Genomic DNA, 14,556 nt, shown 5'->3' with positions numbered 1-14,556 from the left:
TTATGTTCTAAATGAACGTATTTTGCCTTATTACTGTCATAGAACATTTGCAAAACTAGCAAGGCGATGGACTTCTGCTTTATTTAGGACCACTTATTTTCCAAATCCATTGCCCATTATGTGAAATTGTCAGTTTACAATTACACATAAAATGTCCCCAATTTTGTTTTTCCATTCAGGTATGGAATGACCTCCATACCTGTGTTTGGCAGATAGTTTAGGTTCACTCTTGCTTATGTGAGCGAACAGTATCTGTGTGGTGAAGTTGGTTCCAAGGAACCCAGTGGACCCTCAGCGTCCTCTCAGGGGGTCTGTGAGGTCTCCTCCTTCCAACTTCATGTTTATGTGAAGCTAGATGTTATCAGATACTTCAACCAGAACAATATATTGTAACAAATTGAATGTAGAAGCAGATATGAAATCAAGATCTCTTTTGTTGAACCATACCCATTTTTAAAATTTACAAAATTTTGGGGCGCCTGGGTGGCGCAGTCGGTTGAGCGGCCGACTTCAGCCAGGTCACGATCTCGCGGTCCGGGAGTTCGAGCCCCGCGTCGGGCTCTGGGCTGATGGCTCGGAGCCTGGAGGCTGTTTCCGATTCTGTGTCTCCCTCTCTCTCTGCCCCTCCCCCGTTCATGCTCTGTCTCTCGCTGTCCCAAAAAAAAATAAATAAACGTTGGAAAAAAAAAATTTTTTTTAAATTTACAAAATTTTAAGAGAAATTTTTTTTTAATATAAATGGTACCATTTTTTCTCACTGAAACTTGTTTTTGGTTTGGGAAAGAGTTATTTTTTATTAAAAAATGTTGTTTGTATTAACATGTAATAGGTGCTATTTCGTGTTTCATTGTGAAAGTGAAATGCCATACAGCTTTGGATCACATCTGAAGATGCCAATTTGTTTTAACAAACTGACCCTTGGGGTTTTCTTGGGGAACATAAAACTGAGATACTGTGACATGATAGCATTTCATTTTTGCTTCTAGCTATGACACTTTGCTTTTAAAAAGCACTCTATTCAATTCTGTATATGTTTTCTTCCCTTCTTCCTCAGGTTTGTTTAAGCATCTTAAATACGTGGCATGGAAGACCAGAAGAGAAGTGGAATCCTCAGACCTCAAGCTTTTTGCAAGTAAACACATTTCTCTGAATTTCACTTAGAAAAATAAGAACTATCTATATTTTAAAAAAGTGTGTTTTAGGGGCTCCTGGGTGGCTCAGTCAGTTAGGCGTCCGACTTCAGCTCTGGTCATGTTCTCATGGTTTGTGGGTTGGAGCCCCGCAGCGGGCTCTGTGCTGACCTCTTGGAGCCTGGAGCCTGCTTCGGATTCTGTGTCGCCTTCTCTCTCTGCCCCTCCCCCACATGTGCACTGTCTCTCTCAAAAATAAATAAACATTAAAAAAATAAAAAAGTTTAATGTTTCAGAGAAATCACCATAAATTATCCCTAGGTAAGCCTACTAAAGTTTGATCTACCCTGAAAAGATTCTTTTTCTACATTCTTATTTTGAATTAGGTGAAAGAAGATACAAAAAATAATTCTCAGGATGTCACTCTTTTGATTCTCTGAAGACTTTGTAGCATCCTCATGAATTAAAGAAATAATATCATAGTATAATTTTTCCCTTTTTGTTGATGTCGAGATTAGGAAAAAAGTTTACATTGTATACATGATTCATGCAGGAGAACTATAAGGAAGTCACTAGAATATTCCTCCCAAGTAACTACTACTTCATTTTAGAAATTCTTGTTTCAGTTGTAGTCTAAAAACCTTAAAATATTTTTTCTACATGTATGTTACTCTTGTCAACTCAAACTAAGCAAAGAAAGGAAACTCAGAGATATCCTATTTTTCATAAAGTAAATTAGATTTAGCTGAGAATTGAAACTTCAGTCGAATTTAGATAATTTTTTTTAAATGTTTGTTTATTTTTGAGAGACAGAGAGAGAGACAAAACGCGAGCAGGGGAGGGGCAGAGAGAGAGGGAGACATAGAATCCAAAGCAGGCTCCAGGCTCCAAGCTGTGAGCACGGAGCCTGATGCAGGGCTGGAACTCATGAACCATGAGATCATGACCCAAGCCGAAGTCAGACGCTTAAACCGACTAAGCCACCCAGATGCCCCAATAACTAATTAGTTTAAAATTTGATTTGCTTTTAACTTTTATATGGCTTATATATCTAATATATACCCAAAATCTTGTAAAGTAAAGAAACTTCTACTCAGGGGTTTAAGTTTTACAAGTTTGGAAACTTAATTACCCATGCATAAAAATGAGCTTTGTTCTATATTCCCTTTATGATTTGGGTTTTTTGGGCTTTTTTTTTTTTTTATCATAATTCACAGAGTGAGAACGTAGTAGATAAATCATCTGTACACTGTTCTGTTCACTTAACATTAGAGCATATCCATTTTTCCAAGTTACATTCTTATAATTTTTAATTGCTCTTAATCTTTTGAATTAATATACTGTAGCTGAACTGGTTCTCTATTACTGACTAAATTTTTCGCTTCTAATTTTTTTAGTTTTATAAGTAATACAGTTATTACATGACTTTCTTTATATTTTAGATAGTTTCCTGAATCAGGGTTTTCAAATCTGTGACAAATTGACTTGGGCAGGAGCAAGAGGAGGCTCTCTCTTTTCTGTGGCAAGAGTGAATAGACTTGTTTTCTTCCAGATCTTAGGGGGAAAACTTTCAGTCTTGCCTCATTGAGTGTCATTAACTGTGAGTTTTTCATAAATTCTCTTCATGTTGACGACATTGCTCTTTACTCGTGGTTTGTTGAGTATTTTTATTATGAATGGATGTTGGATTTTGTCAGATGCTTTGTCTGCATCTGTTAAATGATTCTACTGTTTTTGGCTTTTTATTTTATTAATATGATATATTAACTTTTGGACGCTAAACCAACCTTGCATTCCTGGGATAAATCCCATTTGGTCTCTTGGTATAGAATTCTTTTTAGATATTACTGGATTCGCTTTGCTAGTATTTTATTTGAGGATTTTTGGCATCTGTATTCCTAAGAAATACTGGTCTGATCTTTGTGAGCTGGTTTTATTCACATTATACAAGAAATAAATACATGTAGGCAGGACCACATTACTCTTTGTTGTCTGTTAGAAACTTTCTTCAGAGGCAGACTAGAAAGGCTCAAGGAAAATTACTTTATTTCTCTTTGGTTAGATTTTAGGGCCTAACATTGTTTTACCCTTTTATCACATGTGCACAAAGGATAAAAGTACTTTTGCCAGACTGAAAATCTTCCACAAAAATTTTTGAAGGTTGTATACAATCAAAAACAATTCCAAAATATTTGAACAGTGACAAGCTTTATTAGAATTTCTTGGTTTCTCTGAGTGAGACTGTTAGAAGAAGAATGTTTCTTTGTATAAAAATAATGCATTTTGTAGTCTTATGCTGTAAGTCTCGTATCCAGCAGTAGTGTAGTAATAGTCTTAACTATTAGCACAGTTTAAAATCAAAGTCACGGGGCAGCCAGGTGGCTAAGTTGGCTGAGTGTCTGATTTTGGCTCAGGTTGTGATTTCGCGGTTTGTGAGTTTGAGCCCTGCATCGGGCTCGCAGCTGCTGTCAGCCTATCAGTGCAGAGACTGCTTCAGATCTCTGTCCCCCTCTCTCTGCCCCTCCCCCCCTTGCATTCTTTCAAAAATAAATATTTAAAAAATAATAAATAAAGTCAAAGTCAGGGGGACCTGGGTGGCTCAGTCAGTTGAAGCGTCCCACTTTGCAGGTCATGATCTCTTCAGTCTCTCTGCTGTCAGCACAGAGCCCACTTCAGATCCTCTGTCCCTCTCTCTCTGACCCTACCCCGCTGGTGTACTCTCTCTCTCAAAAATAAATGAACATTTAAAAAAAAATAAAATAAAATCAGAGTCATATTATTTATTAGGACTATCACCAGAATTTTTTACAGTAGCACCAAGTTATAGCATTGCTTACATAACTGGTTTTTAATGTGCTATAATGTACTTATTATAATGTACCTATTATAATGCCTTGTGAATAGTTTGTTCTAGTTGGATGTTAATAAAGATATCATATGCAAAAGGAATTGAACGTATTTTATGGTTCATGTAGTCAACCATTTATAAATGTTAACAAAATATATATTATCATTTCTCTTAAAATGGAAAATTCTGGAAATCAGCCACTTGTTTACAGTCCTAGTCATTTGCAGCATAATTTTCCAGAAGCAGGTACTTAATATTTTAAAAAGTTAAAAGCATTTTACTAATTAAAAGTGTTTCCTGGGTTGCCTAGGTGGCTTAGTCAGTTAAGTGTCCGACTTCGACTCAGCTGATGATCTCACAGTTTGTGAGTTCAAGCCCCACATCTAGGTCCCTGCTCTCCAGCGCAGAACTCGCTTCAGATCCTCTGTCCCCTTCGCTCTCTGCCCCTCCCCCTCTTGCATGCTCTCTCTGAAAAATAAACGTTAAAAAAAAAAAAGAATATTTCCCTCATACCAAAGATGTTATTATTTCTTATAATACAGTTTCTCATTGCAAATTAGTATTTTGGATTATATACTCTGTACTCTCCTATGTTTTAAATACCTGTGATAAAATTTTTTGATGTACCACATCAAGTTAGACAATTAAATCCTCTGACAGGATACAACATGAAAATACAGGAAATCAAAAGTTAATAATCTCTAAGGGATGTGGGGTAGGAGGAGGAATATGGCAAATTGGTGGATATTCTAAAGAATGAGTTGCAAAAAAAAAAAAAAAATGAGTTGCAAGAATGGATAGTGGTAGGAATATAGTGACCAAATGAATATATACAATTGTAGGAGACAAGATTACTGACTACTTGAGTGGCCTAGTAGAAGACCATATGACAGGGTTAAAATTTTTATTTTGACACAGATAGTGAAAGGAAGGTGTTAGATGATTCTTGATTTAGTCAGTTCCTAAACAAATTATAGTGAAAACCTCTTGCAGTTTTGTGGATGCTTAATGTAAAACTAAAGAGGAAAGGGACTGTAAATTTAACCTATGAATAAAAGTCTGTAACTCTTGACTTTCTTAAAGTATCAAAGGATTGACTAGGAATCAGTGAACCTACGTTGCAGAATGAAAATCTATTCTGTTTATTATTAACTTAAATATAACTATGTAAATATGCTATGGTATGTAGCAGGTGTGTTTCTGTTAATTACCAGTTCATTGTCAGGTCATATTCTCATAAAACACTTTAGGCAGATGGAGCTATGATAAATATTAGCTTTTTATTTGATCCAGGTGGCTCTTTTAAATTTTGTTGATCACAATGGAACTCCTACTGACTGCTTTTTTGCAGGACCCTATATTACCCTCTTATATTATAGATAAAAAGACTTCTATTTTCAGAGTAAAAATGATTTTGTTTTGCATTTTACTGTCTTCTGGATGCATGCTGTCATTTTTGCTCCAAGAAAGAATAGCTGCTGTTATTAATTACACTTAATTATAAGTGCTACTACTTTACCCCCTACAAAGTTTATTTAGTTCTCATAGCCAGTCTTTAAAGTAAGTAGGTGTGATCCTAATCTTACAGATAACCAAAATAGTTCTGAGGGACTAAGTTATTCTGCCTTCTTTGATCTCTGACTTGAATATTAACACATTGTTCTCGGAGGTACCTGGGTGAGTCCATTGGTTACACGACTGACTCTTGATCTCAGCTCAGGTCCTGATCTCAGAGTCATGAGTTCAGGCCTGGAGTTGGGCTCAGCGCTGGACGTGAAGCCTACTTTAAAAAAATAAATAAGGTCTCAAGCTCAGCGCTCAGTGTGGAGCCTGCTTGGGTGTCTCTCTCTCTCTCTCTCTCTCTCTCTCTCTCTCTCTCTCTCTGCCTCTCTCCCCCACCTCAAGCACTCTCTCTCTATAACAAGCAAACAAATAAATAAACCACCAAGTAAATAAAACATGTTTAAAAATATGTATTATACATTGTTCTCAGGGATAGATAATTTTAATATTGAAATTCAAATCCTTTTTAAAAAGAGAAATCTTTCTGTCCAAGGATTTATTGATTTACTGTTTTTTCATGCCCAGTTTTGTTTCTGTTTTTGTTGTTGTTGTTGTTGTTTGTTTGTTTTTGAGAGAGCACAAGCCGGGGAGAGGAGTAGAGGGAGAGAGAGAGGGGGAGAGAATCTCAAGCAGGCTCCACGCTCAGCACAGAGCCCGACGCAGGGCTCGATCCCACCAATCATGGGATCATGACCTGAGCCAAGATCCAGAGTTGAATGCTCAAACAGCTGAGCCACCCAGGCATCCCTTCGTGCACAGTTTTTATGGCTAAAGTGTACTGTGAAGTAAAATGACTAAAGAGGTCAGATAATCTGAGGCTCCAGAAGATTCCATAACATAAATATTATGACTCCTAAATAGCCGAATTCACTGCAGAAAAATAAAGTAGCATCTGTATACTTCCAAAATGGTATATATTTTAAAAAGCAAATAGTAGATGCCTTTAAAAAGTATTTTCTTTGGAATAAAAATAGGGGCGCCTGGGTGGCTCAGTCATGTAAGTGTCTGACTTCGCCTCGGGTCATGATCTCACAGTTCACGGGTTCGAGCCCTATTTTGGGCTCTGTGCAGATAGCACAGAGCCTGGAGCCTGTTTCAGATTCTGTGTCTCCCAGTCTCTGCCCCTCTCCCACTCTCACTCTGTCTCTGTGTCTTTCAAAAATAAATAAACATTAAAAAAAAATTTTTTTTTAAATAAAGATTGCCTCATGAATAGTTGTTCTTACCAGTGAGTCCTTTTTTTAACGTTTATTTACTTTGAGAGAGAGAGAGCGCATGAGCAGGGGAAGGGCAGAGACAGAGAGAATCCCGTTTGATCTCAAAACTGTGAGATCATAACCTGAGCCCAGATCAAGAGTCAGACTCTCAACTGACTGAGCCACCCAGGTGCCCCTAAGTGAGTATTGTTCAGAGTGCATGGTTAGCTTTATCCTCTTTGAGCATAAGGACAATTTGAGCTCAATAATGTCTAAATTGGTGTGGGGTGTTTATAAACAAATTTTTTTTTAGCAGTTTCAGGAAATATATTCATTTCTTTTTGTTTTTCAAGAATTCAAGAATATAAAATGTAAGATATATGAATATTTTACAAAAAACTACTGTGTCTATTTTAATATTGCTTTTAATAATATAGCATTTCAGTGTCCTCGTGATTAACATCAATTTGACAGTGATAAAAATATGTGGAAGCACATATTAAAATATACCAGTTTACTGGTAATAAAAATATCCCATTATAATAGCTTGTCTTTATTTCTTTGTTCCACAGGTGTTGGTGTCTGTTCAGTCCCTTATATTAGTAGCTGAGCCTTACTTTAATGAACCAGGATATGAACGGTCTAGAGGAACTCCCAGTGGCACACAGAGTTCTCGAGAATATGATGGAAACATTAGGCAAGCAACGGTTAAGTGGGCAATGCTAGAGCAAATCAGAAACCCTTCACCATGCTTTAAAGAGGTATGTTCAATAAAATTAATGAAATATTTTATTAAAGACCTTATATAATACGGTTTGTTAGTATTGTACTTGCCTTTATATTTAGACAATCTGGGGTAAACTCAGCTACAGCCTGATGTGGGGCTCAAACCGACAAACCGCGAGATCATGACCTGAGCCAAAGTCGGATGCTTAACTGACTGAGCCACCCAGGTGCCCCTCGATTCTTCTTCTAGTATACCACATTCAGTCTAATGAAAAATCCTCTTGGCTCCACCCTTCAAGACATAATCAAAGTAAAACTGTCTTTGCAGTTGAATAGGTTGCGATGACCAACCTATTTCAAGCCATGGTTAATTACCTCTTGCTTGGACAGTTGAAGTGGTTTCCTTACCAGTTATCCTGCTTCCACTTTTGTCCCTCGGCAGTGGTTTTCTACACATAATCTCTGCATTTCACTCCAGTCCGTACCATGGCCTCCAAAGTCCTATGTTGTCTGGCCCCTGTCCTTTCATTCTTCAGCATCTCTAGGAATTTAAAGGCTTTTCATACCAAGTGTTAGAATGTGCAGCAGCTGGAACCCTGATCCACTCTGATGGGGATATAGATATCAGTACAGCCTCTTTGGAAAACTCTTTGGCAGGATCTAATCAGCTGAATATATGCTGAAAGACCAGCAGTTCCACTCCTTGGTGTGTGCTTCGTAGAAATTGGGTATAGTCTCTATACTGGGTATAGAAAATATTCATTACATTGCTCATAACTGCCAAAAATTAGAAACAGTTCACTTGTCTTTGAACAGAATGGATGGGCAAATTATGGAATATTCATAAAATGGAATACAGCAATGTGAATGAATGAACTGCTATGCAGGTTAACATGGACAAATATCATAAATACAATATAGGGCATAAGAAGCCAGACACAGATAATACATTTCATATGTTTCCTTTTATTAAAAGCTCAGAAATGAGTAAAACTAACTTTGGCTTAAAGAAGTCAGGATACTGTATACCCTCCCATGAGGATTTATGGTGAGAGGTAGCAAAAAGGGGCTTGCAGCCTGCTTGGTAATGTCCTGTTTCTCGTCTGAGTGGAGATTACGTTGGTGTGCACTGTGGGAAAATGCATCCTATTGTATGTGTAATTTGTGTTTCTCTATGCGAAACTTCACTTTTAAAATGTATTGAAATAAGTGTGTAAGTGTATATACTCAGTTGAGGTATAATTTGTTGGTTCATGCATAAAAATTTTTTTCCGGAAGAAAAACCGTTAACACAAGGAACTCTGAGTTGGGGGATGACTTTTACAAAAAGCAGATAAGTATAATTTGAAACAATCTTTCTCATCCTTTAGAACCTGGCTCACATTAAAGGGGGCGCCCTTCATCCATGTATGCTTTCCTGATTTTCCCCTTCAGATGTGCCTCTTTGACTTCCCTGGGGTTTTTTGTTTGCCTTTTCTTCAGTTTATTTTATTTCATTTCATTTCAGTTCCATTGTAGTTAACATATACTGTTATATTAGGTTCAGGTGTACAGTATAGTGATCCAACAATTCCATACATTTTTGTTTTTTTAAGTACCTCTTTCTGGTTCACCTACCTCTTGTCTGGTTCTGTGGTTGTCATGGTTCGTCATGTCAGGCAGTGTCTAACTTCTATGTCCCTGTAGGCATCAAGAGCAGAAACTGTTAAATGTAATAGGATCTGATTGGTGTGTTACATCCATTCGCAGTTTCCCCTAATAAAACTTTGTAGGTATTATTGCCTTTTCTTTTTTTTTTAATTTTTTTTTTTTTAATTTTTTTTTTCAACGTTTATTTATTTTTGGGACAGAGAGAGACAGAGCATGAACAGGGGAGGGGCAGAGAGAGAGGGAGACATAGAATCGGAAACAGGCTCCAGGCTCTGAGCCATCAGCCCAGAGCCTGACGCGGGGCTCGAACTCACGGACCGCGAGATCGTGACCTGGCTGAAGTCGGACGCTTAACCGACTGCGCCACCCAGGCGCCCCTATTGCTTTTCTTTAGGGGAGATAAGCTCATGGGAATATAGTGGCTCACCCAGCATACAGAATAATATTTTTTAATTGATTTAATAATAATTCCAAATTGATCTATTTTCTGACTTACATTAATCAGAAGTAGACTCCTACTACTTAAACAGGAAGAAATTGTACTTAATTTTTCAGATAATTTTTTTAATTCCAAATACAAACTATAATTATTATAATGAAAGTTGACTTTATAATGTATTAATACTATTTTATCTAAAAATTAACCAGAAGTGGGGCGCCTGGGTGGCGCAGTCGGTTAAGCATCCGACTTCAGCCAGGTCACGATCTCACGGTCCGTGAGTTCGAGCCCCGTGTCAGGCTCTGGGCTGATGGCTCAGAGCCTGGAGCCTGTTTCCGATTCTGTGTCTCCCTCTCTCTCTGCCCCTCCCCCGTTCATGCTCTGTCTCTCTCTGTCCCAAAAATAAATAAACGTTGAAAAAAAAAAATTTTTTTTAAATTAACCAGAAGATAAAATTAAGGAAGTAGTAATAGTGCTATTTTTAGGACTCTATTCTGATTTCTGTGTAAATGCCTTTGACATTTGAATGTCTTTAGTTATTTAGGTATTTGTAGAGTTCTCTTTTCAAGGTAGAAAATTTGACAGTTTTTCTATTGTCAATATTTTCCTAATTATTTTCTCCTGGTTATTTACTCACTTTGTGAATATACTGCATTATACACATCTTTATTTTCTCCAGTAGGATTAACTATTTTATTGTCTGGTTGAGCTTGGGCATTATTTTCTGTGTAGAGGTGGGCATCTCTGCACATGTCTTCTGATGTCAAAAGCATGATTCTTCCGGGATACCTGGGTGGCTCATTCGGTTGAACATCTGACTTTGGCTCCGATCATGATCTCACAGCTCATGAGTTCGAGCCCTGCGTCAGGCTCTGTGCTGACAGCTCGGAACCTTGAGCCTACATTGGATTCTGTGCCTCTCTCTCTCTCTTTGCCCCTAACTCACTCACATTCTGTCTCTGTCTCTCTCAAAAATAAACAAACATTAAAAAAAATTTTTTTTTTTAAAGCATGATTCTTTCTTGTTAATACAGAATTCACTAAATTAAGTTGTATGGAGACAAAAACATTGTAACTGTCTTTTAAATTTCATTTCTTTGTGGGGCACCTGGGTGGCTCAGTCGGTTGAGCATCCAACTTCAGCTCAGGTCATGATCTCACAGTTCATGAGTTGGAGCCTCGTGTCAGGCTCTGTGCTGACAGCCTGGAGCCTGCTTCTGATTCTGTGTCCCCTCTCTCTCTGTCCCTCCCCTGCTCATGCCTCTCTCTCAAAAATGAATAAACATTTTAAAAAATGTATAAATTTCATTTCTTTGTCATGCCCCTTATTCTGTCTTTTAAATTCTGATCTTAACAAACTTTGTTCCCTTGGCTGTTTTATTCTTAAGGTTATACACAAACATTTTTACTTGAAAAGAGTTGAGATCATGGCCCAGTGCGAGGAGTGGATTGCAGACATCCAGCAGTACAGCAGTGATAAGCGGGTAGGCAGGACTATGTCTCACCATGCGGCAGCTCTCAAGGTGAGTAAGCCTTCCTAAAAGGAGCCCTCTTGTATATTCACTGACGGACCCATGGCCACCAAACGGTAAAGGAATCCGAAGGATGCAAAGATTAAAACCATCAAATTTTTCCTTCTCCTTCCCTAATTGTTTTCTCCTGTTGTCCACAGTGGAAGGGAAATTGGGGTAGGGAACTTACGAGTCACCCGCGTGTTAATCCATTTTAAAACCTTACAAATGGCTGCAAGTGTGTAGTTGTCTTACCTTGTTTATGCATCTTAGACCTCCGACCAAAATTTAGTCTCTCTGAGGTCAGAGATTTTATCTTCCTTATTCTGCTCCTTTTACATTGTCAGTGTTGAACACTGTGCCTCCTACATAAAAACTGTTGGTTAGTTAATTTTCAAAGTCAGCTATTGACAACAACAAAATTTCAAACCCCTGGTGTGATATTTGAGGCCATTTCTCTCCCACTAGAAAATTATAATCCACAACTTAATATTCATAGACAACTAATCACTCTCTGTTAACAAGTCTGTATCTTTCCCTAAATGGCAGTATAGTATAATACAAAATTACACACTCTCTCTAAATCTTCTTTTTCATTTGGTTAAATTAAAAAAAAAATTATGTTGATAAAATTGTTTCTAAGGTTTTTTCTAGCATTAAGTGAGATAATTAGTGTGAAACATATTGCAAATGTTATATACATCAACCTGCTGTGCCTGATGAATCTCATTTAGTAAAATAATGGTGGGTTTATTTTCATTTATAGACTTTCTCTCAAAAATATTTAGCCAGAGGCAAGATGTATGATAAGTCAAGAGGTTACTCTCTTTAATTTAAAAGAGTGTATATTGCAGAAGAACGGTATCTTCTATATCATAAGTAATGCTGTTTTGCTCCAGGGATGGAGGCGTGGGTAGGGTCTATGGGCATGCTACTCAGGGCTTTTTAGCAACGTCAGTTATTTTGAGGTTCGAGATTTTTGCCTCTTACAATAATAGCATAAGGAAGGTGTTCAGTAAGTATTTGTAGGCCTAATGCTTTGGGTGTTGTTTTAAACTCATCTCCTCTCTCAGCTGACGTTATGTTAGAATCCCAGGGTTTATTCCAGTATCACTTACTCTCCCCCTTGTAGCGTCACACTGCTCAGCTCCGGGAAGAGCTGCTAAAACTTCCCTGTCCCGAAGGCCTGGACCCTGATGCTGATGATGCCTCGGAGATGTGCAGTGCCACAGCCGGTGCTGAGGGGACTCTAACGCATGATCAGGTCAAACCCAGCAGCAGTAAGGATCTCCCCAGTGACTTCAAGTTATGAGCTGCGTTGACGTGGACTTCGTAGACACAGAGGCTTTGAAGCACAAGCCAAATATGTCAATATTTGTATGTAAGAAACTAATTATGTAATAGTTATTGAAACTGAAACTATACTATGCCCTTAAGGAGATCCAGTTTAATTCAAGGTGATCTTTTATTTACCTGTACAAGAGTGTAAACTTTTTTGTGCTTTTATTTTTCAATTGTGAGAACCACTGATTGGTATGTTCAACAAATTTGTGTATACAAAGAAATGGATAAATCACTGATATATAAGGGAAACTACCTTAGGAAAGAATGTTTACTGAATGTTTATTTTATTTTTTTTTTTACTGTAGAGTGAGGGGTTGTTAACAAAGAATATATATTGGTCATTCTTACAACTACTATTTAAAGTCAGCAACTTTTCACTGAATTTGATAGATTTTATGTTTGGCCATATCTTCATGCTCATATTTGATTTCTGAAGACCTCCTACATACACTTAAATAAAAGTTAAATGGACATACTCCCTCTTTTTTGATTTACTGGTACATTTTTTAAATGATAAATATGCCATAAAATGCATTATAGCTGGAGACTTGCACTTGTATGGATGAATTTATTACATTCAACGTATTTAATTTTATGCCTTCTAATTCTAAGATGCAGAAAAAAATAAATGAACATGATTTTATTCTATGCCAACATTTGGGCCTGTGAATGTATCCGTTATTTGAATTTAAGTATATGAAAAGGAATGGTCAATTTGAAAAGTCACTCTAAACTGATTTTTTCCTAAAGGGCTCCTTTTTTCCTGGACTCTGGTTTTATTACTAAAGTCACATGTATGTATTAAACATTGAGGCTCTGTAGAGCAGAGAGGATACCTCTCTGGTGCTGTTACAGTACATTCTGTACCTGCCATATAGGCTCATTTTCATGCAAATTCTTCCTAGAGCCAAATAAATAAAGACTTAGGTGTATTAGTATGTCTTCTTTCTAAAACAGTTTGCCATGGTGTGAAATGCTGTTTCTACAAAGAATTGGACACTTCCAAGAGCTAAGCTTGGAAAGGAAAGGATATTTTTCAAAGACCAATTATCACAAAGGAAAAGCTAAGTATATAAAATGACGTGGCCTGTGGGAACCTTGAATCTGGAGCTGACCAAGAGAAACTGTATTCTGAACATCGAGCTGCTCTCTGAAGCAACAGGGGAGCTAGGGAGCGTGATACTCTCTGATGTACAAGGGGTAGTGCTCCTTAAGCGTGGACAAAGGAGGGGACAGACTGTATGTGACCAGAAAACAAAAAGTTCTCAAACACACACTGTTCGATCTGGTGGGTGATGAGCTACACCAAGAGTGACAAAATAAAGTCCCATTTATGAGGAAGAAGAGTCCATTAAATGTCATCCACATACACGCTAGCTAAATTCTAGGTAACAGTAAGAAGTAAAAGGACAGTCCTCCATCCTCTAGGCTTTCTGTTTTTTGGTCTCTCAGGGTTCTGTGAGGGATAGAAGATAAAAGCTACTATATCAAGTGTACTGTTTGCCTCCAACTTGTGATTTTTTTTTTTTTAATGTTTATTTATTTTTGAGAGAGAGAGGCAAAGCACAAGCTTGGGAGGGGCAGAGAGAGAGACACAGAATCTGAAGCAGGCTCCCGGCTCTGAGCTGTCAGCACAGAGCCTGACATGGGGCTCGAACTCACAAACTGTGAGATCATGACCTGAGCTGAAGTTGGACGCTTAACCGACTTAGCCACCCAGGTTCCCCTTGGGATTTAATTTTTAATCATTAAAATAAGGCTGGGTCCTTTTTCTCCAATTCGCACCACTAGTCTTCAGGGGGCTTTATAAAAGAAAAGTAACAATACCAGTACGATAAGGTCCGATTCATGTTTTTAAAAAAACAAAACCTAAAAGTCTGAATTTGAGACTGATTGCTTTCAAATGGTTCCATCTGGGATCCTGACTTTATGCCAGCAAACATTTGAGCACTCACTTTGGTACTAGGTTCAGGTTCCTGAACTTCAGGGTTGGATGACAGATGTGGAAACTTGATGTCGGTACAATTGCTAAGTTCCCAGAAAGAGTTCATTACAGGGTACTATTGGGGACACAGGGGAGGAGCACTTTGCTCAGGCAAAATGTTTGAGGTGATGTGGTCAGGAAAGTCTTCCTTAAGGAAAATAATCC

General features: G+C 37.8%; 1 protein-coding gene across 5 annotated transcripts in view; it reads left to right on the top strand.

The window, feature by feature from the left end:
- BIRC6 (baculoviral IAP repeat containing 6) overlaps positions 1–13,339 on the top strand; it is a 225,438-nt gene extending 212,099 nt beyond the window's left edge. For all 5 annotated transcript variants that reach the window (XM_047069619.1, XM_047069617.1, XM_047069616.1 and 2 more), the window contains 4 exons: positions 1,055–1,132; positions 7,310–7,498; positions 10,941–11,075; positions 12,196–13,339. In XM_047069619.1, coding sequence (XP_046925575.1) covers positions 1,055–1,132; positions 7,310–7,498; positions 10,941–11,075; positions 12,196–12,375 — 582 coding nt within the window. In that variant the 3' untranslated portion in view covers positions 12,376–13,339. The remainder of the gene's footprint in view (positions 1–1,054; positions 1,133–7,309; positions 7,499–10,940; positions 11,076–12,195) is intronic.
- Positions 13,340–14,556: the final 1,217 nt, after the last annotated feature.

Source organism: Lynx rufus, unplaced genomic scaffold (genome assembly GCF_022079265.1).
Source record: "Lynx rufus isolate CCGP_SWC_20201006 ecotype Redwood Valley unplaced genomic scaffold, mLynRuf1.p SCAF_8, whole genome shotgun sequence".
NCBI lineage: Eukaryota > Metazoa > Chordata > Mammalia > Carnivora > Felidae > Lynx > Lynx rufus.
The sequence above is the reverse complement of the archived record's forward strand: the minus strand, read 5'-3'. Positions and strand labels throughout refer to the sequence as shown.